This window comes from Larus michahellis, chromosome 4 (genome assembly GCF_964199755.1).
Source record: "Larus michahellis chromosome 4, bLarMic1.1, whole genome shotgun sequence".
In the NCBI taxonomy this organism is placed as follows: domain Eukaryota; kingdom Metazoa; phylum Chordata; class Aves; order Charadriiformes; family Laridae; genus Larus; species Larus michahellis.
In genome coordinates, this window is record NC_133899.1 from 63,844,008 (window position 1) to 63,871,596 (window position 27,589).

The 27,589-nt window shown below is 37.9% G+C and overlaps 1 protein-coding gene across 2 annotated transcripts in view; it reads right to left on the minus strand.

The window, feature by feature from the left end:
• Positions 1-2,807: 2,807 nt before the first annotated feature.
• SLC25A21 (solute carrier family 25 member 21) overlaps positions 2,808-27,589 on the minus strand; it is a 260,560-nt gene continuing 235,778 nt past the window's right edge. Inside the window, exons 5-10 of one of the 2 annotated variants that reach the window (XM_074585185.1) lie at positions 24,581-24,640; positions 22,979-23,086; positions 17,881-18,045; positions 7,870-8,051; positions 6,996-7,048; positions 2,808-4,419 (exon numbers count right to left, since the gene is read on the minus strand). In XM_074585185.1, coding sequence (XP_074441286.1) covers positions 4,349-4,419; positions 6,996-7,048; positions 7,870-8,051; positions 17,881-18,045; positions 22,979-23,086; positions 24,581-24,640 — 639 coding nt within the window. In that variant the 3' untranslated portion in view covers positions 2,808-4,348. The remainder of the gene's footprint in view (positions 4,420-6,995; positions 7,049-7,869; positions 8,052-17,880; positions 18,046-22,978; positions 23,087-24,580; positions 24,641-27,589) is intronic. The other variant, XM_074585186.1, reaches the window with a different exon arrangement.

Sequence of the window (27,589 nt, forward strand, 5' to 3'; positions counted from 1 at the left end):
GGGTGGAAAATATCTGAACAGAACTGAAAACTGTAGAGGAAAATGCCGTCAGTGTGCAACCTGTGCAGAGACGCTTACAAAGCCATGTCAGTCAACAAACCCACGGAGAAACAGAATTGTACCGTCATTGTCAGCTCACTTGCGTCCAGCATTTTCGGCCCCGAGATTATGTTGTAATTTTTTTAAGAGGAAGTTGTCTTTAATTTCTGCTTTAATGAATGTAAAATATGGCTCTTGGTAAAGTTTACATTATTGTTCTGAAGCATCTTTCTTCCCTTATAGGTATACTGGTGGTGGTGCTACAAACACAGATATTATTTAATATTAACAAATTCCCTTTCTACGTTTCTGTATCCGGTGGCAAGTACTCTGTGCCAGTTATTTTACTTTAACCCCAAGAGAGATAACGTTCTGATCTTTGAAAATTTACCTGTTTTCCTTGGGCAATAATAAAGTTCTGACTATTATTCCAGAATGCTTTCCAAATGCTGTAGGTATGTTCAGAATGGAAAAAAACCAAAAAAAAGCCTGGTGTGACATTTCATATCTTTCATAGAACATTAATATATTGTGTATTTTTTATAAAAGTTGTGCAATAACTTAAATTACACTAGAGATAGTTAAAGCGGAGGAGAAAACTTCATTCTTCAGATATTGCTCTATCTGCATACCATATTAAGCATTCATTAAGTGGGAAGGTAAAATACAATCCCCTCTTAAAATACAGTCCCCTCTTTATGGATTTCCAGCTTTCATCGTCAAGACAGCTGTGGGTAAATTTTCATAACAATCTAAGTAACCAGTACGTATGTTACGTACAGTCCATCCACTGCAATATAGATGGACTCAACTGGCTGCTGCCACCTTTGCTTTTTTTGCATTAAAAAATAGTTACTGCAACTGTATTTATATCTATAAAGAACACAGGTATTGTATTATGGCCCCAAGGAAAGAAAAATCTGATCTCAGATCTGATCCCGTATTCTTCAGCCTCAAAGGCATTCAACAGCTGTTTAGCTTTAGCGAGATGCTGAAACCCTTGTTATTCAGTAGAACACTTTTTAAAGAATGTTTCTTTGGAACCACTAAAGGTAACGTGCACACAAGTGCATTTCCACCCTGCCACACTGTTAGTGACATGACGGATGTTATTCTGCCTTCATGCAGTCGTAGCTGAAATAAGATGAGCCTTAATACCATGAAAAAGAAACAGGTTTAATTCCAGACAAGGTCTTCACTAAAAATAAAATGGAGAAAAAAAAAAAAGATAAGAAAAAGATCATGAGTCAACAAATGATTAAGTTGGCAACAGGATTTTAGCTTTCAACCTTGTTGTTTTACTGGATTATAGAATTATTGAGTAAGTTGACTTATTGTTACCCATACAGCACAAACAAGGTACATGAAAGGAAAAAAAAAAATTGAAAAAAAAAAAAGAAGAGCAGCCTTCCATAGCACAACTTTTTGAGCTCGAAGAATTCACGAGCCTGTAACAGTGTGCTTATCTTAAAAGTTTTCCAATTTCTCCCGAGCAACAAGAGGTCATTTCTGGAATAAAAGTCATCTTTTCTGACATTCCCATGAGGCTTTAGTGTGTTTTGGGAGATACTTGGAGAGACAGAGCCTTAGGTTGTATCGGTTGTTTGCATTATCTTGTCCTCAGCTGAATCGGGATAATTTATAAAGCAAGGACAGGACACGATGTTGATTATTCCTCACGTGGGAAAACACCATCATGGACCGTTTTTGTTTCTGTTTGTTTAGGTACAGCTCCTTGCGCATCTGCCTGTTGTATATAATACCTTACCCCCAAGTGGGAAGCCAGTGGGGCTGCGTGCAGAAAGTGTTGCTCCAAGTCAGCAAAGGTACCTGGCCTTGGCTCTTGGTGAACTGCCTGTGATGGATTTTTTTTGGTGTGAGTTTTCACCCCCCCAAAATTTTTTTTTTTTTTTAAAATTCCACGATGCAGAATACTCCTTTGCTCAAGGACTTTTTTCCCTGCTTATACTCACAGGTAAACTGAAAAACACAACATGGTAGCTAATTAGCCACACAACTTTAAGCCACTTTACCATAAACAAAGGGGGAAAAGGGATTTTTTTTTTTTAAATTAAAATAATAAACAAGGGTCAACTGCCGCTGTCAGGTACAGGGGTATAAACCTGGAGTGAACTGACTGAGATGAATGGATTAATTTGGGAAATATGCAGTACATGTGAGCGCAGAATTTAAGTTTTTAATCCAAAAAGCTTACACTCCATTCCCAGAGTGTCAAATGTTTTCAAAGGAATCAGGGAAGCCTAGTACTCCCTTCTATGACAGCCCCACTGTGTTTTCTTGGTCCCGGTAGAGAAGTCCTCTGGTGTAAAACTGATTGAGAACCCATGATACACCAGGAGTGATGGGGGATTGGGCTGGCACGCTCACGGTTTTTTTTTTCCTAAAACAATGCTGTGTTTTCTACTTTCTAATGGTTCTCTTTTTACCAAAGATCAGGCTGAGCTATTAACTGAAAAAAAACTCATGTTGGAAAGGATGTAAAACCAAAGGCTATATATGTATATACAGTATGTTTAAAGCCTTTTATTTTTATATTTTGAATGCTCTAAATTAATAAATGACTAATTATAAAGCGTTTTGCTTTTAATTTTCAAAATTATCTTAGTAGTGTCTTCTCTTTGGCTAAGTACCGATAATGAAAAGCAACAACAAGGAACGTTTGCCCTAAAATTATAAACTGTAAGAGAGCTAATTTTACTGATTTTAACTATGAAGTAGCATAGGTATGAGAAGTCGCTGTCGTCAAATTTAGGCAAAAGAGAGGTTTACTGAGCATGTCAATACAAGCATCCTTGAAAGTGCTGAGAATGCGTTTCTATTTTTAGCTTTTTGTTGCTTTTCTAATGCATTAAAAACAGTTGCGAGACGAGACTTCACATGTGAACTGTCATTTTCAAGTAACAATCTGGAAAGCTGTTTCTTTAGGATTGCTGGGAAAAAGGTTTGTACCTCCTTAAGAGGAAGAACATTTAAAGTTAAGAGTGTGAATGCAGTATGAGGCGATACAGAAACTTTCATCAATTGCAAGGTATGCATTCATTGACGATACACCACGTTTAGACAGGGGGAACATCTTTATAACAGAATAATGTGTAATTTTAAGTTATTTAAAGAGTTCTTGAAAAGAAACTGTAAAGCAGCACAACTGCATGAACTAAAACAACGTCTTCAATTAGCACAGCACAGAATAGCACAGAAATTATTGTATTTCACAGAGCTGGTTAGAATAAATAGTAAAGACAGGAGTACATCACTGCAATATTATTTATATGTACAGTGACTGGGAAAAGGAGCAACTTTAGCTTTAGAGCAGCATCTATAGCAAGGTGCATTTCTTTGAGGTGTATGGCTACCTAATTACGACTGCATATGTACTATCAGTCTAGAATATTGTTTCTCCATCCCCTGGTGGTAATGAAAGGCTAAAGGGAGAGTCAAGGTGCACTGAGCATTTTTATCACAGGACAGCTCTTTAAACAATAATATATGAAGGTGGATAAAACATTCACAGTAAAATCTCATATGCCTAAAAGTATTTTTTTTCTGTTAATTTATTTACTCATTTCTTCCATGATTCCTACAGTTGTTTTGCACTTTTATTTAACTTAATTCAGACTAATTATCTTCAGTATCTTCTGTGACCTGAGTGAGATTTGTGGCTAAGAACAAGTAGGACATTAACAGTATGTGTGTTTTCAAGGTTGTGGCTAGTCATGCTGTCCTTTTTCTATCCTGACTCCCAACAGCTCTTCTTATCAATGTTGAAATTGTACTGGACTGAATTGAAACTGGACCCAAGACTGACGCAAGAGTTTGCAGAGTTTGGGTCATGTGCTTAACCTGGAGACAATGGAGCTGTCACTTCACACTAGCTTAGTATCTGGCCTCACAGGATTATTTCATTCTTTTCTTCAAAATCCCCTGAAAGTTATTACCTTGCCATTTCAGCTGAAACCTTTTAAAAAGTCTATTGACCACATAGTATAATTCAGTGTCCAGATTTTTCAGTTTGTCCTTGAAAAACTAACTTGTTTGTATGTCTCCTTTATATTTTCTCTTGATCCAGTAAAACAATTGCAAATATCAACTGTGCTATTTACTTATGCACGTACAGAAAAGCATGTCCTTAAATGTTTTCTTGGATCTGAAGACCAAATTTGTTTTGAACTATATTAACGTCAGTGTAATCTGAGAGCATTCAGCACCATAAAGGATGAGAATCACTTTTACTTTATTGAAGTGTATTTTAGAATGCATATAATTTTAAAAAGAAAATTTTTCAGAAGCACTACTTGTGATCGACTGTGTCTTGAAGCCATGCATAAACATATTCGTAAACCAAAAGCATCACTGCACCACCTGGAAGAAAGGATATTATTTTACTACATACAAAATTCGATATTTTTAAGATTTTGTAGAGCATTTGTAGTGTGTAATCTAAACCAGGACATGGCAAAGCCTTATTTGCAAAATGGATAATTCCACTAATTTCCTAATTCATTAAAAATTCACCATTTCTTAAACCATACCAACTTTACTTAATATTAGACCATAAAGTTGATGTGAAAAGCTTGAATATTAAATCAAAATCACCCTCAGTGTGATTTTTCCTAACTTTTTTTCAAGGTTAATATTTTTCTTTGTTCTTTTACAAGCGAAGCTTGCAATCTGAATACGCCTGTATTTGTGTGTTTGTTTAGAGTTAGATTTGGCCAAGGAAAGAGCAACTTGAGTGGCGGAATGAGAAAAATTCATCACCAGGGTGATGAAAGTGCTCCCAGGTAAGATTCAACAAAGGTTTTCAGCTGTTTGTTTACCATGTCTAAAGGAGAAGATCACAGAATTGAAGTGAGTATAATCTTCCTGTGCCTGTACCTGGCTGTGAATCCACAGGCAAAGTTTCGATCTGATGAAATGGCATCATCTGCTAGAACTGACAACAGTATAAAATCCTAGCTTGAATGCCATGAAGTATCTTTACTGTTAGTGAAGCCAGACTAAAGCCCTTCTGTAACTGGCCTGTAATTGCTGTATGAGCTAAAGAAGGGAACATTTCAGAAGGTGTACATATATATATATAACCAAGCATACAGAGAAGCTCCGAGTTGGAGAAGAAGGGGAAGGAGAATCAGATTCCAGGCTGTAGGAGTAAAAGTCTGTTACAATGTGCTACTTGTGGGTGCCAGCACTGGGGCACAAATATTTTCTTTCCTTTGCCTTCACCTGTTGGCTCAGTTAGCAGGTTAGAGTGGCACCTCTACAAACAAGTCTTCTGCTGAACGGGCTGACCTTTCTGGGTAGATGGGATGGGCGCAGACTACCAGGCACACAGAACGACCACATGAGTTTTCCCATGTTATTTATCCTAACGAACCATCATCAAACTCAAAATCGTCCATGAACAGCAACTCCCAGACAGCTAGAGAGAACACAAGCTTGCAAAGGGCTTTGACCAACAAACAAATCATAGACACAATGTCCAAGATGTGATTTGAACTCAAATCAAGGCTGATTCCAGTTCTCATACCGTGTGACCCCTTTGTGTATCTCTTTTCCTGAAAGCATTTACATGTTGAAAGAAGGAATTACCTTTCCAGTCACAATAAAGATTGCATTATTGTTTCATCAGAAAGCCAAATCTTTGTATCAGTCAATGGGACCGCAGCAGCGTTTAAAACGAAGTGCACACTTAAATGACTTGCTGGATCTGGGCCAGAACGCATAGTCATTTGTAAGATGGAAAACTTTCTTCCAAAATCTGCTGTGCTAACGCGTACTGGGGAAGCGAAACCCTGCCTTCTCTTTGTCCTGGATGTAATTTAGTATCTTTGGAGTATGAGGGAAAAGGCTGTTAGCTCCGGAGTCCTCCCTAGCTGCCTTGTTTCCCCTCCCCACCTTCTTCCTTTACCCTGCACAATAACCAGGCATGGTTGAGCACTCAGCCAGACGGATTGGGCATGCAAACATTTACAGACAAACCTAATGCCTCCTTTATACTGCAGAACAGACTCTGTACCTGCTTGCTTTTAACCATGTGTGTTCTTGCCTATTAAATCACCTTCCACAATTGGAAATACAATTTCACGGGCATGGGATACTGTTCAAATTGGGGCTTCTGCTTTTTTTGACACAGGCTGCCTCTGTGGGCTGGCGAAGTCTAAGGACCCAGTGCTTTGCTTTCATGATTAATCAAAACCAGTCAGGGAAAAACAGTCTAAAAGTTGCAGAAGATCTAGGTCTCAACCACTGTGCTGCCTCATTTGGAGTAACAACTAGTTGAGAAGGGGTTTTTAAGCTTAAAACCCATTTTTAAGCTTAAAACCCATTTTTAAGTTATCCTTGTCCTCTGAGCCTTCTGGGGCCACGCAAGTCTCTTCCCAGCTCGTGCTATCGGCCTTTTCATGTCTGTTCTTTACAGCCCCCACAGAGCACAGGAGAAGAAAGTAACTGGAATTTGATATGCCTGGGCTATGCCTTGACTAGTTGAGAGCATTTATACTGGAGAGACTTGAACCTGCATTTTAAGGTGACTTTACATAGGTACAGAATAGTCGTAGTGAAAACAAAAAATCACATTCGAAAGAACAGGAAGCTTTAAGAAACACTTCCAAAGGTTTTACAGTTCTGGCATTTGCATGGATGCACTTTGGCTTGTTCACAAATAAAGCAATTGCACAAGCCAGCAGTTACTTGGATTGTCAATCATCTGATGTGTATATGATGTTTTCAGACACATATTTAGCCAAATCCATCTATGATACTATTAGACTATGCTATTGCCAAAAGATATCATTCAAAAGTGAAAGAGATTTTGATGATTTCTGGTACACCGTTTCAGTTACTCGACTGATGCAAACTACATTTTGTCAAGAAGCTGAAAACGGGAAGAGAAAGCAAGAACAAAAGCAATATAGAAATGACAGAGGGAAAATTACCTGGACCGAGCCTCATGATCTTGGGAACCAAGCCTTTGTACAGAGCCAGAAATCTGTAGCAGAAGAAAAACAAACAAAACATTTCAAACAATATTCTTACTCTAAAAGAAGAATGGAATTTTAGCATGTGTTTGTTAAAATGCTGGCAGAGCACTTAGAAGCAATTATTTGAAATTACACACGTTCAATAGCAGGCAGTATCTGGATTTTAACATTTTACAGAGGCAGATCAGATGAAGAGAAAAAGTTAATCAATGTTCAGTCACAAAAGCTATGTTGTGAGCCTAGCCAATCAGAAATATGACTTTAATCAGTGAGATGGTTTTACTTTCAAGACAAGTCTGTTAACAACAGCTGCATACATGGACAAAATGACTGCTATAATTGAATATCAAAGCTACAACTCAGTCCCCGTTTGAGAAATATTTTAAAAAGTTGGAAAAGCGTTATTGCCACAAGAATCCGTCCCCAGTTTAATTATTTCAGCAGTCATTTTAAAGGTACAGACCTCTGTATAATTACAATTAGATTAAATTGGGAAATATTCTGTTTTCTGATGATATTTCCCTTTTACAAAATGAAGAGTTCAAAAAAATTACGTAGGAGATATACCAAGCATTTACTTGTGGAACATAAACTTAGACAAGCCAATAATCATCTTGTAAGTCTTTTGTAAGAGTTCACATGGAGTAGGAGGATATCTCCTTGTAATTCTAAAAATACATTTTCAAATTGTTACATTGTGCTCTTTTGATACGTGAATTCAGGGTGGTTTAATGGTCCTCGTCAAAGCTGAAATATAACAACATGGTTTTATGGACCCATATGAACTAAAACAGGGGTCTGGACATTTATTAAAATAAGAATGTTTTACCCTTCCTCTTTATAGACTGTTGCCATAGTTTTAAAACAGGTTCTGTACTTGATCTCTCCAGGAACTGGCTGTGGTCCTTGAATCCTACTTTTTGCAACATCAAAAGGAATGTTAATAATTGAGGCTATTGTTCCTGAGACTAGCCCAATTCCAAATTTCCTCAAAAACTCCAAATTTGGATCCTACAAAAAAAAGAGAGAAAGAAAGAAGAAAAAAGGGAAACGGAAGGACCTGTGCAGGTTAAGCACTATAAAGTAATATGTATTTAATCAGAAAACTCACACAACACAACACACTCGTGTTATTTTAGCGGAACACATTAGGATTTCCTATGCTGGAACTTGTTTTCTTGACAATCCTATTGGCTATGTTTTTACACATGGTCTAAATTGCTGAAGTACACATTTCCTCACACAGGATTTATAAACACAGTTCATAAAGAAAGACTGGTATGGCATATGGGGATGATTTGTATAATTGGGCTTCACAATGTACTTAGTATTACTGTATCAAAACAGGAGAAATCCAAGCACACTATTAGCTAATTGGCCAGAATATTTTACAAATGACAGCAACTTCCACCATGAAGCCTACTAAAACGCTCATTTGTGTGTTGGACCCCCAAATGCTAAATTAAATAAAGGCTAATCTCAGTCTGCTGCCATTCCCCTCCAGGTTTTTTACATTTATTTTCACGTGTAGCTGATCCACTGTACTGAGAAGTGCTAGCTTCCTGTTATTAACAATCCAACTCGGCGCAACTGCAAAAGAGCCTCCACGTTCTGCGCATTATAAACGGTGGTAACTCACTCAGCTAATTGGCTGAAGAATTTACAACAGATTGTTTCTGAGCCCTACTCTATATTCACGGGAAAAGTTAGAAGCAGGTTAGAAGTGCATCTAAACCGTCTTTGCTCGCTCACTGTTCATTTGATCTTTTAGAAAGATGTCCTACCTCGGCATTTTCTATGACATTAAAGAATTCGGTCTTATCTGGGAGTCGAAGTCTCTGGAAGCAAGTTTAATCCTATTTCTCTAAGTAGTGGAAGTCACAGGGAAGTGTGTTCCAGTGCATTTACTGTGCACAGATTTTTTTGCTATTCGTCTTCAACAGCAAGGACACTTTTTTGCTGTATCAGACTCTATATATGCAGTTCCATTTTTTTTTCATGAAGGTACTTTAATTATAGAAAATCATCAGTAAAATAACAAATGATCTTGCCACGTTATAACATCAGCACAATATTAAAATGAAAGAGTTCTTTGTTTCCTAAACCAGTACATTTGTGACTGAAAAAGGAAACAATGAAGAAGTTTTCCTTTCCAGATTAGCAATAAGGAACATAAATTAAAACTTCCATAATATGCATTGGACAAAGTCCATACAGGTGTTTAGAGAGAAACGTCAAAATCGACAGGGCTTTTTATTACTTGCAGAAAAACTTAACACCTTGATTTCACAAAACATGAAACATACTGGTAATACCTTTTAAAAATCAGAATGGCTTGTGCTGCATAAAAAATTGCAAGACTTTATTAGCAAAAAGCTTAGCAGCAGATTTCTGTTTATTCTGTACCTCCTGACAGTGGTTTGAATGCAAATGAAATAAAGCCAGTATTTCTGGTATCTAGAGAAGAAAAAAGGACCCTTTTTGAAGTTCGAGGGGCAGCAGTACGGCTGTCCCCTTCCAGCATGGTGCCTACCTACCTCCAGGCAGCAGACGTGTGATTACACCCACACCTGAGAGCTAAGTACTATTCCAGATTGTATTAACCACCTCAAACCAGGCTGCAGTGAGGACACTACCACGGGTCTGCTGGCTTTTCATATTCCAGAATGGTCTGAAATATATTTTTTCAAGCAATCTGGTGCAAGGACACTTTCTTCCGTAGTGCCGAGCATAGAGGGCGACTCTCTGGGGTAGGCAATATGTGTCAGGCGAAAGTATTTACTTGTTAAGCACCGAATTTAAAGCCTTGTTTCTCCTGACAAATCCCTTATATTTGAAGGATTGATCATTTTCCTATTTTGGTGAATCAAAATGCCGTCGTTGCCTGCTTTGTGTTTGAGAGTGCCACAGAGTGTGGGATACAGTGGGTGTCCGATCAAGTGAGTGTCTATTGGAACCAGACACTGCACCAGCACCACTAAAGGGAAACGACCACAGACTGCTTTATTTCTCCTCCAGTATTTGTGACACAGAAGATGTTGAAAGGCAGCATTTTGCTCATTCACAAAACTGGATTCTAACCAAATGTGCTATGGTATACGCTAGCTCGGCTATATAACTTGATTTTTTTATTACAAGTCTCATGGGAAAGGTTTTTGTGGTAATCGTCACTGTAATATCTGGATCGTTTAATTTGTATAACAGATTCAAAAGAAATTTAGCAATAATTAAAATGTTGTTTTTTTCTAAAGGCACAGAGTAGTGGCTTTTTACTGTGCTACTGCTCCCAAGTGAAAAACAGAGATTCCAAAACATGCTTTATTACCTCTGTCTACAATGCTTACATGGACAAAGGAACATTGGCTGTCTATCATGTAGGTGTTATCAGGAAGCGGTGTTTTTCTTTTTATACCAAAATCTGAACTTTGGACAATGCCAAAATAACCCTAACAGTGTAGGGCTCTGTGAAAGGAGACATGAGGATAACATATCTGTCTAGTGTTAACGCTGCAAGTGGCTACCAGAGGCAGTTATCATCAAGTTATTGTCACTAACTTCTGCACCATGAGTTCACTGACTGACTACTATATGTTTCATGTTTGGTACACTAGAAAAAGAGATTCTCACAAGCTCCTTTTGCTTTCATAAATGGCAGAGCTGGAGGAAAACCATGTATGATTTCTGTTCTTAGACAAAGATGATTTTTCTGCAGTGTGAGTAGAACATACAGAACAGAAACTTGATTTTAGATGGTGCCACATCACAGTACAGTACACCACAAGGAAACGAAATGCCAGTTTGCTTATTCACAAAGGAATAACTTTGGTGTGTCTGGATAATGTAATCTGTGATCATCTCACCTTTTAACCATGCTCTTCACATTTCCTGTACACCCGAGTCCCTGCCCTGTAAGCACCAGCAGCCATCAAAAATAAAGAGAGAAGAAGGCATCACTAATAAATGCCACATCTATACACATCCTGCTGGATTTCGCTGCTTTCTTTGTGAGAAAAAATTTTGAGATGTTATCTCTCTGCTTTTTATACTTCACTACTCCTATCATAACATTTTTAAAAAAGTGGAGACTCCATAAGTTCCTCCAGAATCATATGCTGCTTAATTCCTTCTTTTATATTCCATAATTTATAGCAACAGAAAATTCTAGCCCTAAATCTTCCACATACACACCCATGTACAAGAGTGTCACCCACTGGAGACAGTTTTAATTTATCAGTTTCAGTCGCCAAAGCCCCGGGCTTTCCTTTCCCTACCACTTTATTCACTTGTTTATTTGCTGGGCACTTTGTCAAAACCTCTGTTTAAATCTTTGATCTCAGTCTAAAGCTTCCAGACTATCTTCATCTATACTGAAGGAAGGTTACTTAATTCAATAAGCAGCATAAACATTAATCCAGGAATGAAATAACTCTTTGGTAAATGTACGTATGCTTGGAACTCAGATAATTTAATTTTTCCAGAGTCACAGAATCATAGAACGGTTAGAGTTGGAAGGGACCTTGAAGAACATCCAATTCCAACTGCCCTGCCATGGGCAGGGATACCTCCCACTAGACCAGGTTGCTCAAAGTCACATTCAGCCTGGCTTGAACACCTTCAGGGAGGAGTCATCCACAACTTCTCTGGGCAATCCATTCCAGTGTCTCATCACCCTCAGAGTAAAGAATTTCTTCCTAATATCTAATCTAAATCTACCCTCTTTCAGTTTAAAACCATTATTCCTCATCCTGTCGCTACAGTCCCTAATAAAAAGTCCTTCTCCATCTTTCCTGTAGGCCCCCTTTAGGTACTGGAAGGCCACTATAAGGTCTCCCCAGAGCCTTCTCTTCTCCAGGCTGAACAGCCCCAACTCTCTCAGCCTGTCCTCATAGAAGAGGTGCTTCAGCCCTCTGATCATCTTTGTGGCCCTCCTCTGGACTTGCTCCAACAGGTCCATGTCGTTCTTGTGCTGAGAACTCCAAAGCTGGACACAGTACTCAAGGTGGGGTATCACCAGAGTGGAGTAGAGGGGCAGAATCACCTCTCTCAAAAAATCATTTTATAGTAGATAATGACTCACCATAGTAGACGTATTTGTACTGATTTAGACACCCACCTTAGGTGCAATCCAAGAGTTCAAAGGTAGGACACCACACTCGCCTATGCAGTGGAGAGAAGTAGGTACCTTGAAAGAAACACCTCAAAGTCCCTACGGTTGGTTGCTTGAAGTAACCAGAAATAGATAATGTGGACGGTCGGTCTATCAACAGGCATAAGAGCGTTTAGAAACCTGACTCAGGAACACTATTTGTTTTTCCCTTGTGAGGCCCTGTGCAGTCAGAGTAAAAGTGGCAGAATGAATCGCAAAGAAACTTATACAAAGCCAATAAAATAAAAAGATCAATAAGTATTAATTTGTCTAACTGAAGCTATTTTTAGATGTTTACTTCGATATTAGGATGTTTGCCTTGAAATCACTGGTGTTTGTTTGTTTGTTTGTTTGTTTTCCAGTTGATGAAGGGATATATTGTATGAGAAAGAATATTTTTATAAATATTTTTTAGCACTTCTGAGCACCTTGTAGATAAGTCTACTATGAAAGAATAATGCTTACTGGATAAGAAGAACATCAATTCCCGTCAACTTGCATGAAGAATAAATAATAATAATAGAATAACGCTTGACGTTGGTATCAAGGAATAAGGTGGGTAGGGTTGCTTCTTAGCCTTTTTGGCTAAAGTGAAGTGTAATAGCATAGGAACTTCTGTGGTGAACTAAGAAGTGCCACAAAACTTGACCTACGCTGGTAAGAAACTGCTTTAGCCTGCCTGCTAATTGCTTTTAATCACTAAAAGGAGATTCCTACAGCAACAGACAGTGGAAGAAAGGAACACGTGATCTGAGGAAAGAAAGCTTCCGAGACACAGGAGAAAGGGTATATTCAGAGAGAGGCAAGACGGGAGATAGCTCTCAGGAAAGCAACAAGGAACAGATGAAAAACTCAAGCAAGTTGCTTTAAACACAGATGCTGCGCCAGAACGCAGTGGAGAGACAGGGTCTGGGTCTTCCCGCTGAGTCCCAGAAGCGAGGTGGGAAGAAAATCTGTCAAGTTCTACTCTTCGAGAGAGAGAGGCTGGTACAGATGTGATCAGATGGGTTGGAGGCATGGAAACTCCCGGCAGAAATCAGCAGTAAAGAGGAGAAAATGAGACTCACTGCAAGGCTCCAGAAAGGGGGAAAATGAAAAGATGAAACTGAGTCTCATCACTGTTGTGATAACATCATGCTTTGATTCTTTTAAAGAATATTCATAATTTTTGTTTGTAACTTAATCAAGATTTGACCACAGTTTAAGGAGCTGCTTCATAGTTTTATTGACCCTGAACTTCGGTCCACCTCATGCATTTACGTAAGCTCCTTATTGTAAACTATAGCTTGCTGTCTGATTAGTACAATGATGGTCTGATCTCTGTCAAGACACATAAGAAATGCTGAAATTATAACTACAATAAACATATTGGTGATCAGGAAAGGCATTCCAAAATGCATAGTCACAGCTGCACTTTGTTTGAATTGAATGTGCTTTTTCACACTGGTATTATCTCAGATTCCTTCTTGAGAGCAGACATTCATTTCAGTTTTTAAAATCCACCTGTCAGATATATGACAGCTTAAGAAGATGAATGACAGCCATTAGGGTAAATGTCCTGGCTAGTCTCCAGAGTGACATGGCTGTCTGCTGTACAGGGGATATATATTTTTTTTCAAACAGTTTGCAATCCTCTCGGTGATTGGTGTTTCTTACAATGCAATTTCCTGATAAAATTATTAATCTTACTCCAGATTTATAAGTAGCATTATTATCTATATTTACTCCTTTTCTATAACCTTTTGGACCTATAGGACTTCATTAGTCCTAAAACAAAGAGCTGCACCAAAGAACAAGCTCAGACTAAGCCTTACATGGGCTTTTTCGCATGGAATTCAGTGTTTAATATGGCATAAGTTCCCTCTGAAAATTTCCCTCACCTGGGGCACTCATAAAATGCACTTGTAGGATCTCTTCTCCTTTTAAATGATTATTCTTTTGTCTTGCAAGAATTGAGATATTTTAAGACTACCTCTCTGCCAGCTAAGGTTGAACCTGATTATCAGTTTCAGCATTATCCTAATTTCTGTGGGAAAATGGAAGAAATTTGTTTTTTCTTCCTCACATTTTTATTTTGACAAGAAGATGCCTGTCCCGAAAATTCGTCTCTCTCTTGCCTACAGGAATATGACAGTACAAAAGCAGCTGAGGTAGCAACAGACTCTCCTCCTTTGGCACAACATCTTTTGGTGATGATGGACTAGGCTAAAATCTTTAAACACCACGTACTAGTTTCCACAGCCAACAGGACACCTCAGATGATTGGAGACTGATCAATGGGTGGCTTGTAACACCGTACTTGAAACGGCACTGCCATTTTTTTCTTTCCCCTTCACAGGTCATCCTGAAATCTCAGCTTGGATGCTAGCTCTGAGGTTATTCTATTTCACTCCGATCCAGTCTTCTAAATCATCTTAGTTTACTATTTTTCAAACTGTGTTGTACCACATGCCCTTTTCAGTGTCTGTTCCTACATACAACTTCTATGTTGGCGTAGATCTGAAAACGACTAAAAATAAAATTATTGCCTACTATCTTATTGATTTGCCAAGCTGAACAGACCGTTTTGGTTTCCCATCTCTTCTTCTTTGCCTGTGGAAGTTTAGAGCCCTTTCCCTGGCGAAACAACACACTGCTCAGCTCCCGCTCTCTGACGCAGCCGCCCTTTTACCAGGAGGCACATCTGTGGCAGCCGGGGCAGGCAGTGCCCGGCTTGAAAGGAGCTTTGCAGTTGGCCACGTTTCAAAGGGCGCTTTGAACAAGACAGCAAGGATATTTCACTTTGTTAAAAAAAATACGACAGCCACTTGGAGGTGGTAGTGAGCAAAGGTTTTAATGAAACTAGCGTTCACCATCAAACCTAACTATGATAAAAAATCAAAAAGCGTGAGCTGCCTATGAAATATGCTGTAAAAGAGGGTGCTATAAAACTGAGACGATATAAATTTGCAGACTAATTTGATTGCTAGTGCAGATGCATAGCTGTTAATGCTCTGTGGTTGATACATTACTGGCAATTGAAACAAGTCTGGCTTATTCCATTTTCAGTAAACAGACCATGAGGTTGGCTGTAAATGGTCTGTTCAGCAGAATAGACTGCTAAATGAAAAATTATTCATTACGAACATTTACAACCCACACATGTCATTTATATCACTTGACCACTCGACATAAAAAGTTTATTGTTTTTGGCAAAATAAGCTGCAAACATCCTTAATTGGGATGCAAATTTAATGCACAGTTTAGCACTGTTGACAGCTAAAAGGCTCAAACGGACATTTCCATACATTTTTCCACTTACGTTACAGATGGTGAAGAGTGGATACATAGTCAAGAGCCAAAATTATTTCAAAAGTGTAGTATTCTTATTTCACAATTTTTATATGTTTGTCAATATCACAGGACTGCCTTTAAGATTTTCTTTTCTGGCAAAATATATAAAGTGAACAAATTAGGTTTTGTAATGAAAGCAAGTATGTGAGAAATCTTGAAAAGTTACAACTGTCTAATATTTTTCAGACTGACTGCAAAACAGCTTCTATCAAATTCCTTGTACAGGTTTGATAACTCAGCTTCTAGTACCTGCCTACTGACAGAAGAGTTTTAAGTACAGATTGCAAAATATTGTTGAATACTTTTATTTTCCAGTCACTAAAGTGAAGTTCAATGCATGTAAACGCCCGAGACATACTGTTAGGTAACACAAGCCAGATGAGGCCTGATCTGTACCCTGTTAAATTCAGATTAAGATTTGCATTGATTTTACTAAGAGTTTGATCAGAATTACTGGCTATATCTCTATGTGCAGAACTGTCTATGGCACTGATGCCAACTGGCCCAGAGAGTCCTATTAACTTTATTAGCACTATTAAATGCTATTACCATCCAAACCAGACTGGCTGCATGAAACCTGCCTATTAGGAATGGTTCCTCGTCTGTGCTAGCTCCTAAGCCATACCCAGGAACAGTGTTGGCTGGCCTGGGCCAGAGCTGTGCCAGGGAACATTTAACGGCACAGATGACTGAGTTTCAGTGATGCTGCTCGATTTACTAGCACAGATGTAGCCACTGTGCAAGCCACCGGGCAAGCCACTTTGCACTGGTCAAGCGCAAAGCAAACCTCTCCACTTTTTTGCAGTTAATGCAATTGAATCCTACATTGATTAAATTGCCTTTTGCTTTTGATAGAACGTACAGGACCGCTGGACCACTGTCTGACACCATCGAAGTAGTTTCTCTTTGATTTTGTCGAGATGCGTTTAAATCTATGTTGTAGTTGTTAACAACTCTCTGTTAACAAAATCTGTGTAAAGCGCTAATTTCTCTCAGATAATAAAGCTCTGAATCTTTCTAATCATGCAATATTTTGTCCCATTTTTTTTAAACCTGAAATGTTAGGAAAACATGCTTATGCCAAATAATATTACTATTTTTCAATTGCTATACAAGAACACTTTGGGATTTCCATAGAAGTTGCACACAAGCTTCTTTGTCCTTACCTCCATATGATTCTGAGTGTTCTGCATCGTAATTATAATTTTTTCATCTTTTGAGAAACACAAACCTGTTTACTCCTATCTCAGTATCAAGCTATTCTTGATATGCTGTATGTGCCTTGAGTTTTTAGGATGTGTGATTAAAGTACATTGTAAAGTGTGCTTAAATGAACCGAAAGAAACTTGTAGAAACTTGTGCGTTAGCTGCTCTTGAACAATTCAATTTACTGTAATGATCTGCAAATAAGAAGTGGAGCTTTTCTCCATGTACGCAATGTTGCCAACAAAAATACCAGGCTACTCAGAAGCACAGAAAAAAAAGAGGTGTTACTTCATCTGGGAACAGAAACTGATCCCTTTTGATGTAAATTGCAGCTTCTTGTGTGAGTATCACTACATATTACACCTGTGACTGTTTAACTGTCATCATCTAAAAATCACATTAGTGAAAACACACTTCAGTAAGTAACGTACTGGAGTCATTAATAAACCATTAGCTGTTGCTCATACAGTCATTTAGAAAGTTGCCGGTATTACCACGTTTATCCTTTGTTGTAAAGGGAAATGTTTCCTTTGTTATTGCTTCAAGTGAAATTACAGCTATAAAGATTATTTTTTTTTTTTTTTTAATTACAAACTACATAAACCCCTGTAAGTCCTGTTTTGGGCTGGCTCCCTCCCATATGGATAAATCTGCCCTGTCGTCCTTCAACACTAGGTTGAACTCTCTTTTGAGTAAATAGGCCCAGTGCGTGGCCAGAACACCCTACGTACTCCAGCTCTGCCATCTCCTCAAGCTTTGCCACTAGCTTTGTGAATACTGGAAGAAGTGCTAGAAACTGATTTTTCTCTTCTAAGCCAGTTTACCACGAAAAAGCGCATACATACCTAACATAAGCATAACATACCTGTATCCCAATTTCTGCCTTTTTACATTGCTACCATGGTATAAAGGGAAATTCATAAAAATGAGAATTGAAACACGACTACTTTATTTATGCTCAGCTTTTCTTAAAAAGTGAGAAGTACAAATCCTTGGTTCATTTCCATTAAAATGCTATAGATTTCTGCAAAACAGAGAGCTACGTTGGTCAATATTTATTACTAAATACCACAGCTTTCCACAGAAAAAATACAGGGTTAGTTAAATTGCCAAACCTCTTATCTGTTTGTCTATTGCATTGTGTGAAGAACTTACTTTATTGACTGGAAGAATGTTTTTCACATTGAAGTAGAATCCAAAGTAAACCATGTTAAAAACTCCATGACGGCCCAGTGTTGCAGTAAGACCTTTGTTGAGTCCTTGGAAGCCCAGACCATCCGTTTTAATGATCTGACGAGCTTGAACAAAGCTAGATGGTTGCTACACAAGTTAAGCAAAGAAGGAAGAGATCATCTTTACAAAAAGAAAACAATAACCATAGCATCATTTCAATCCTGCTGACAAACACAGAGTTGCCAGTTCTTGTTATTTTATCTGAAGTCTCACCATATTTGTTATTTTCCCTTTTCTGTGGTAATGTAAAAATCACAACTTTTGTTAAAAAAAAGATTCCTCATTTTTCTGATTGCAGAAAAAAAGATGAAATCATGACTTGAGTACTGTAAAAGACTAAGGATCCCTAAAGCAAAGGAAAAGGTATAAAAATAATAATTAAAAAAAACAGATTTCATAGAGCAACATGTGGCTTTGAACTTGTGAATTCGGCGATAGTTTTTTATCCTTGATGTTGTGAAGATTACAACAGATGAAACCCTTACACAACTAGAATATATAACAATTATTCCGGACAATAAAAAGATAAAACCAGCTTTTCCAGTAAAACCAATGGCACAGGGACATACATGAGGTGAGGGATTAATAAAAGGGACAGAATTGGAAGAGGAAATTTTTGAGCCATTATGGCTAGGGAAGCAAGTCCTTGGGAGACACAAATTAGAGCAGCAAGGGAGGCTGTAAGTATTTGTGTTGAAGCTCAGTTTGGCAGTTTCCAGATTCAATGCTAGGAATAGTGCTGAAAGGTGACGAAAGGCATATATATTGTCTGGGAACCCTTCTGGATCCTCTGAGGCTCTTCATGCTGTTAAGAAGGCAAACCACTGCTTTAAGACACTGACTTTTGAAGGAGTTATTTGGTACCCAGCACTTTTTAAAACCAGATCACATGTTAAATTTTCTTGTCGTGTTGAAAATCTTAAAAAGAAGTTTTTTTTTCTTTTTTTTTTCTTAAGCATCCAACTGGAAATCCTGTTTTTCCTTCCTAATGAATTGTTTGACTTAAAAAGTGTAGTTAGACTTTGAAAATCAGAACACCCATTTAAATTCCAAAGTACAGACTTAGGAGATTGACTTTAGAAATCCTGTTTTGAAAATAATGCCCAAAAGGCATAGAAATAATTTTAGTCAGCCAACTCCCATTTAACAAAAGGCAGTAAAGAAGAAAGTCCCTCAGAATCCACTTATACAATGACTAGTTCCTCAGGCAGGATCTGCCTGACTATCGACACATTTGATCTACTTTCCAATATACTGTGATGCTCAGAATCAGGTGTTCCCCTTCTGAACATTTAAGATTTATTTTTAGCAGAATTCTAGAACAGTTCCTTTTAAAAAAGTTGTTGACTTGAGTTTGGCTTTCTCCAAAGCATAAAGCCAGCTCTGGGTAACCAAATATTTAATTAGAAAGGCAAAACATGACTTCCACTAGGAGGCTCAAACATGAAAATACAGAAGAATTTTGACTACAACGCTGTGAACACTGCTAATTTCAATACACTTATTTGTTTAATAGCTTTCCATTTCAAAATATCACTGTGGTAGATCAACAGCATCAGCCAAATGATGCCTATTATATCTGACACAGCATATGACTGCTTATTTAGGTGACTGACAAGTTTAGTCTTTAATACTAAATTTCATTCTGTTTTTTCATATTTGGAAACTAACATTATCCTGTTAATGCTCTGCATACATTTTACTATAGTTTACTTTTCTGCCTACACCCAGGGATTCAAATCAGAATCTATTCTAAAATGTAGATACCCAACATGGAATATGGTCCAGGTACTAGCAATAATATCCTTTCTCATGCACAAAGAATGAGGTTTAGATCTTTAAAAAATAACTGGTGGTCCTGAATAAAGTGACTTATGCTGAATACAGCAACTTTCAATAGTAAGGTATCCCTTGGTCTCGTCTTGAATACAGATTTATTAATGACACAGAGGGGAAGCCTATCACTTGCTCAACACTTGAGATAGGATTCACCAGTCCAAATCTAGATACCTGCAATATCTACATCTACATCTGAGCTAATGAAAAAGACTCCCTTTTTCAGTCCTTTAGCAATAAGGGGGCTTTCCTAGACAGAACTTCACTTCATCCAAAATAGGCTTCTAAAATATCAGCTGATCAAACCATATAAGGTTGTGTTTCCATTGATGGTGGAAGGCCCTCAGGATGACTAATTCAGACAGAGGAGTTTATTCTATAAACATCCGGATTTTAATTCACTTCACACAACTATTAACTTTTGCTTCATAGAGACCAAGTCAGTGGGATCTGGAGTCAGATTCTTCTCATCGTAAAGTGGAAACTTGTATTTGTTTAATTAATCCCAACTCTTCAGTCAGGTGAGAAGTTTTTTATTACCACACTAGTTTCTACAGCCAGTGAGTTATCCATGGCTACAGGGAAAAGGAAAAAATCCACAACACCAAACAACAAGGTGTCAGGCCTTCTAGCAGTTTACCTTAACAAAAAGTCACCGTTATTTTTACCTGTAGCAATCCACATTACAAAAGTGCAGATATGTGATTTATAGAGGCCTTCCTCTTTAAACCTATCAGGCCTCGAAAGATGATCTGGTACCACAGAATAATTCAGCTGTCACCGTAGTGTGTGAATATTTGCTTTGGGGGTGTGCAGGAGTCTGGGTGTGGGTGTATGTGTTCATGCTCTTCCTTGTTCCTTTTAAACAAGATATATTTATTATTTCAATACAATAGTCAAAGAAGTATGTGACCTGCATTAGGTTTCATCATATAGTATGAAAGCTACACAATGGGAGAGGTACATACTTTACTTAAAACTTTTTAGAAAAACAGTGCGTGGTGGTGAAATGAGTGTACCATTGCCTTACGCTGTACAATATAACGTGCACATGTTTCTCCCAATAGGCTTGAGATTACGTGCTTTAGTGTGGAATGTTCTTTAACATATTATTAATGAGAACTTGAGATCATGGTGATGAAGTCACTGGAGTTTTCTTGATTTGCAGAAAAATGTGAAATTTAAACACTTTTTTAAAAAAAGATATATTAAAAATTAAAATATCTGTGATTTACCTATCTTTGTGATTTAAGAACTTCAGTCCCTTGGATTTTTTCATTAGGGCAAATAGACGCCTTCATTTATATTTTGGGTCTAAACTAGGTCCCTACTGGACTCCCAATAGCATTCTTTTACAGTTTTATTTGTATGATAATATACTATTATTTGGATTTTGCAAAAATCTGCATTTAAATTAAATTCAAAGGATATTCACCTAAACCAAACAACTCAGAATGCTTTTGAACAGCTACACTGTGATTATCGGAGTGTTCTGAAGGTCACTGAGGATGGGATGCTGTAACTAAAGTAAGCAATTGCATAAAATTTACTAACTAAAACACCCCAGACTTTGTTATAAAGTTTGCAATGGAGAAAAAAATGTAAATGTATGAAGAGAAAGGATGTTTTGGTCTCTTGCAACTTTACAGGAACTAGTTTGCTCAAAATATAATACTGGTGTATTTGCACTCAAACCCAGAGGTTTTATTAAGACAGGTTAATTGTATCTTCACAACTGTGAGGCAGAAAGATCCAGAATATCTGCTTAGTTTACCACTGCTGGAGCAGTAGTAGTCCATAATTTTTTCATATTGCCTTCCTGAGAGGGAGATCTTCTCTCACATTCCTTTCTCCCTCTTCCAGTCTCTCTCCTTCCAGGATCCTAACCTTTTTATTCCTGTACCGTATCAGCTCTCTGTTTCAGTGGCTTTGCTGCCCGTGGTTGAAAAATGCCTAGACCTGGAAGAACCAAACATCTCTTTCATATGCATTGAGAATCGAACAGAAATTTACCAGATGTTTTAAAATTCATTCAGAAAGAGAATGCTTCTCTGGATGAGCCACGGAGTCGGTACCATCTAGTCTATGACATTTGGAAATCGGTGGCAGTATTTTGGCAGAGTGTAGCTGAGGAGCTTGGCCCAAACAGCTTATGTAAATGGCCACGTGATAAATCTCTTTACTGTGCATCCTCAGAAAGGGTTCAGTTTGTGTAGATGAGTGCTACAAAGCATGCAAGTATTAACTCAGTCATAACTTACTGCAAAAATATTGCCTCGCCAGGGATTCAGCCAACCTTTTCATGCCGTAGTTATGTGATTTGGCACTTCTATCATGGTACAGCTGATTTCTCAAAAGATTTTCAGAGCTGATTTGACAACTGTTAATCTTATTCACTGAGAAAAGAAAGAAGGAACTGTGTGACTGCCTTCCTTCACTTTAGCCTGGAACATTTCCTACATTAAAATTAATTGAAGCTGGTGCATTCCTGGGAACACTTGATTTTTATGAATCACTGTTTTCCAGTTTAATCTTTTTCCCCTTTCAGAACTGTGGACAAAGTCAGTTTTGCGCACTGGCTTCTTTGAACGAAACAACATTTGAATAATAAAAGTCTGAAGCGAAACGGGAATTTAAATTATCCGTGTGCTTTATTATATAACTGTTTCCCTGTTTGTGCTTATGAATGTGAAGACCTAGAACACAATTAATTTCATCCAAGACTCTGAAATCCACCAGCCACATTTTTAACACAAAATACACCCGCGGGATGCTGGCTAGGGCATGGGGCTGTGGCGTTTTACGCTAACCTTTGGTGCTCCCTTGCAGTCTGGAGCCTGCTGGGGCAAATGCAGTGTGGACAAGGGGCTCAGGTTCGTGTTTCTGGATTACAGTTCCTCACAGTGCTGGGCTGCTGGCTGCTCTGGAGGGCTGAATATTTACGCTTCAGGCTCAGAATATTTACAGTGGAGACGCTGACGCCGCTGACAATACTGTATGCATCTCTGCATATCTGAAGGCATCGCCTACTGAGTCTCTTCTCTCTTTTTCCATTTCTGTTTAAGCTTGTGGGAAAATCATTTGCATCAACCCAATATATTATAGACATTCTGCTCTAAATATGAACTTTGAAGTGCATTATGCCTAACAAACCAGGAAAAGAAGAAGGGAACAATTCTCATACCTCTGCGAAGGCATTCCGATTTGCCTGTAAGGTAACCTTTACTACTTCAAAAGGGTTAACCACAACTGCCTCTGTCAACCCAGATCCCAAGCCAGCAACAGCAAATGCCTGGGAAAGTTAAAATTAAAGTTAAAAATTAAGGAGTAAAATTTCCCATACATCAGATTACGAAACTGAATGATACAATGCAAACTGTAATATTACAGGAATGCAGCAGTATTTTATTACTAAACAATTTTAGCCCTTGATTAGATGTTGACAGTTCATGAAGACAATGCGACAATAGCCATAAACCACATTCCAAAAAATACAAAATAAAATGTCATAGCACTGTCAATGAATTCTCTTTTCAGCTAGAAGAAAAATTGTGGTACCAATTTATTACAAAAACATGGAAAAACAATGCCCTCATGTTATCTTTGGGTGGAGTCTGCATAAAAACACAAATATAAATGCAGTTTCGCAGCACTGGAGAAAAGAAAAACTCTGCACTGTGCATTAAGTGTATAACGCTAACATATTAACTTAAAAAAATAAAAGAAAGGTAAGAAATTCAAATAGTGCAGTGCTCAAGCAAATTGCACAACTGGAAGAAAAGTCTTCCTAAAAAAACAGCAATCCTGAAAAATTTATAGGGGAATAAGTGGCACACATGGAAATGTCAGCATCTGCTGCAAGAATGAATTAACTACATTTACTTAGAAACTGATGGTACATTACAGTCACAGAAATGAAGATAGTTGCTGCGTTGCTTTCTATTGTGACACAGCATTTAAAAATACCTTAATGCATTTGTAACAGAAAAATACTATTGAAATATTTAGGTCAATGGAGAAAATTTGGAGGGGTTAATTTTTGTGATCATTTTACACGTTTATTGCCTCCATTTAACATCTCCAAACTTTCTAGGCACTGAAAAGAGTCCCAAGACCAAAATACAATGTACTGAGTACAGTTGCTGAAATTCAAGGGAACCAATGGTACAGAAAAAACAATAGTGAGAAAAATAACTTATTCAATACAGAGGGGTTCGAGCGGGGACTCTTTGGAGCTCAAGAAAGAGAAGAATGGTAAGTTAGGCACACAGTGGCAAGCTCCAGCCCTACTGTCTTTGGAGAACACTGTGTTACCACCAAATCTATTTTTCCAATATGAGATGGGAACATAACCTATCTCTTTCACCATCAGCCTAACTCCACTGATGTATAAGGGAGTTTTGCCATCGACTTCAGAGGAGGTAGCAGTTTCCTATCAATAGTTTGTTTCCATTATAAAGTCTTTAGAATAAGATTGAGGTCGATACTTTTGTTATAGTTGCACTATGCCTTGCAGAATAGCACTTTGATATCTGGTAGAGGTTTCTAGTCACTATCACACGAATAAATAAAAATTGGTAATATTCAACTTTTTTTTAGTTATTTTGCAAGAATGAAGAATGACAAGCTGCATACAGGCTCTTACATGGTGAGTGTCAACAAATGGTACAACATTGTAGGGAATTATTTTAAAGACATTTGATATAAAAAAATAACATGTTCAGTTCAGGGACTGTTCAGTATACACACATTAAATTAGAACATGAAATTCTGTATCCATACATACCAGTCCTGGTGGTAATGATGCATATCCTAGTAGCTTCTTGTATTGTTCGAAGGTGAAAAACTGTAAATAAAAGTTAGACTGAAATTGCGCTGAAAAAAAATGGGAGTTACTTATGCAAATCGGTAAAACCAAACTTCAATGGAGCTTCACTACCTCATATCCTGAGTAGCCATGTGCAGTTCTGCAAAATAAACATAAGCAACTTTTGTTTCACACTCTCTGTAGCAGTGTTAGGTGTGCAATAGTAGACAATTAGGCTTCAGAACTGATTTTATTAGTGTAGCATGCATAATAGCAGCTTAAGTGCAATTAACGTTTCATGTAAGAGTTCGCTTATGACAAATAGTTTGTGCTTTTAATTTATAAACTTTTCCTCTAGCATTGAACTTTCATATACTGGTATATGAGTAGTAGTAGATACTATAATTTCTCCCAAGAAATCACTCTCATATCTTTAATATAATATACTTCAATCACTTTCACATTTCTCAGATACTAGTCTACTTCTCATCAGAAAGATGTAATTGCAGATTTTGAAGACGGAAAGTCTGTAGATTTTTATAATATTTTATTGCCAAAAATAAAGCCATTTGCTTTATTTTTTCTCTTTACAAATAAATCTTTCACCCAATTGTCTGCTTTCAGGCAGTGGAGGTCAGAATTTATGAGCATCTGCAATCCCTGAGAGGATGAGTTTTGAAAGCTGTACTCTTGGGTGTTTGAACTTCAAGAAAGAAACGAGAAGCTCAGTTTCACCTGCACCAAGATGGAGAGAGGCAACCATTTGTGAATGGTTCGCTTTGCATTTACTCAAATCCATTAATTTTTAGAATACCTTTTGTGAAATCTTCTAAAAATCAAAACAGAATAAATTAATGGATTTGTTCTTCTAAGAAGAGGGTTGAGAATAATCCTGGCTGCACTGAAGTCAGTAAGAAGCTTCCCATTGACATAGGAAGATGGGCTTTCACTGCCTTGTCTCGTGGACACGAAGTCTAAGATGCACCAGTCAAGATATACTCTAAAGAAAGAGTATTTGTGACATTTTACAAATTATGGGTAAGATGCCCTCCAAAATACAGCACACAATCTTGGCTGCCTTTGTTCAAAAAAGATGAACTCAGACTACAGCATATTCAAAACAGGGTTACCAGGACCATAAAGAGAAGAGATTTTTTTTTAAGACTAAAGGATGAAGGAATATAAATGCTTGCATTGTTTAGCCTAGCAAAAAAGAGTCTGCCAGAGAATGAAAAACAAGGAAAGGGAAGATACATAACATAAAGTAATTGGGTATAAAAGTAAAAACTACTCATAAACAGAATGTAGCTTGAGATCTGATGAAGCTTTCTTACAACCAAAGGAGTGCGGTCCTGAAACAGTCTTCCACTGAAAATAATGAGGGAAAAAACCTTAATCACTTGTAAGGGAGAGTTTGATAAGTTTATGAAGGAGATTATAAAACAGCAGGGGACTAGACTTGCTGACCTAAGAGATCGTTTCTAGTCCAGCACTTCCGTGTACAGCAAATCTCCCCAAACCCCATATTGTTTCAAATTCATATTCTGCAAATATGTTGCTGAAGCCACTGAAAAAGCACTTCAGGTTGATGCCACATAAGGCAGTTCTGATGGCAGTGAAAATTACCTTCTAGCATTAGGAACAAAACCAGCAGAAAATCTTGCAGGTTATAAATAGATATCTGAATTCCAGGTAAAACCAAAGATATTGGAGGTGTTATTCCACATAATTTTCACACATGGAACACAAGGCTGTAACTACAGGTCACTATTTGTGTAATCTGTCTGAGAAGTATTCACAATGCACGCAAAAGGAGAGTGGCTTTTACACGGCACATCATCCAGTATTATGGGACTGAACAGCAAAAACCAGTCACAGCTTCACCAAGGCTACATCGGCGCAGGCGGGTATCTACTAGAGGAAGAGCTGTCACACCCCTGTATAGTAAAAGTAAATAACTGGAACCTCTGACTTTCCCCGCCATTTTCCAAAGTTGACCTGTAACACTTGATTAGTTTAGAGCAAGCTGATCCAAATGAAGGTGGGATCCTCTGAAAGTCTGTGCATTTCGCTCCCATACGTGAGGCCGTGATCCCGCACACAGCACCTGCCTGTGCATGTGACGATCAAACTGTTCCACCACGAGAGGAAGGCAATGGGAAATGAGGTCAACAGAGACGTGGGATACGTAAGAAACATAAGGGAATAGTTTTTCAGACAAACCAGAAAGACTGGGTGATCTGTGCTGGGCCTCAGCCAAAGAAGATAAACTCAGTCCCTCAGGGCTCAGTTATCACAGACCTATCAGAACAAAACAGCTTTTCCATAAACCATGTATACAGGAACATGAGTAATATGCACCACATTGTCATTTAAACTTGTTTAGAACCCTGTCCTATGGGAAAGTCACTAACATTTTCAGTCATCGCCTGCTTCAACTGAAAAGCCACTAGAACCCCACCAAAACCAGCAGAGAACTGGGTGTCCAAGAGTTAATAATACCATCGCACTTGAAGCAGGAGGGAATGAGTATTAGACCTCCATAACGCAAAATTAGGATGTTAAATTGTGAAAACTGAAGAACTGATACTCTGGCCAGTAGATGGGTACTTTTTTATCCTCAATAGGAATTATTATTTCATTTTGCAGACAAGGTCCTGGAATCAGGGCCCAGATTTTAACTGCCCTCCAAATAGTGTACAGATTGAACACTAATCTTGCAAATATCCTGCAAATATGTTTAAAATTGTTGTATGGGCCTTGCCAATAATCAGAAAAGATAGAAGTGTTACCTAGACTGTAGGTCTATCTTGTTGGATAGCTGAAGATATTTTATAGGTAAAAGGAAGCCTCTGAGAAAGTGGCAATTGTGGGTGGGTGAGTTACTTCACTGAACTAAATTCATTTCTTATTGTGATAAAGTTTGCTTTATTCTCTCTCCAGCATCTTTCTACTCATTGTTACCCTCCTAACCTTTAATGGAATTTC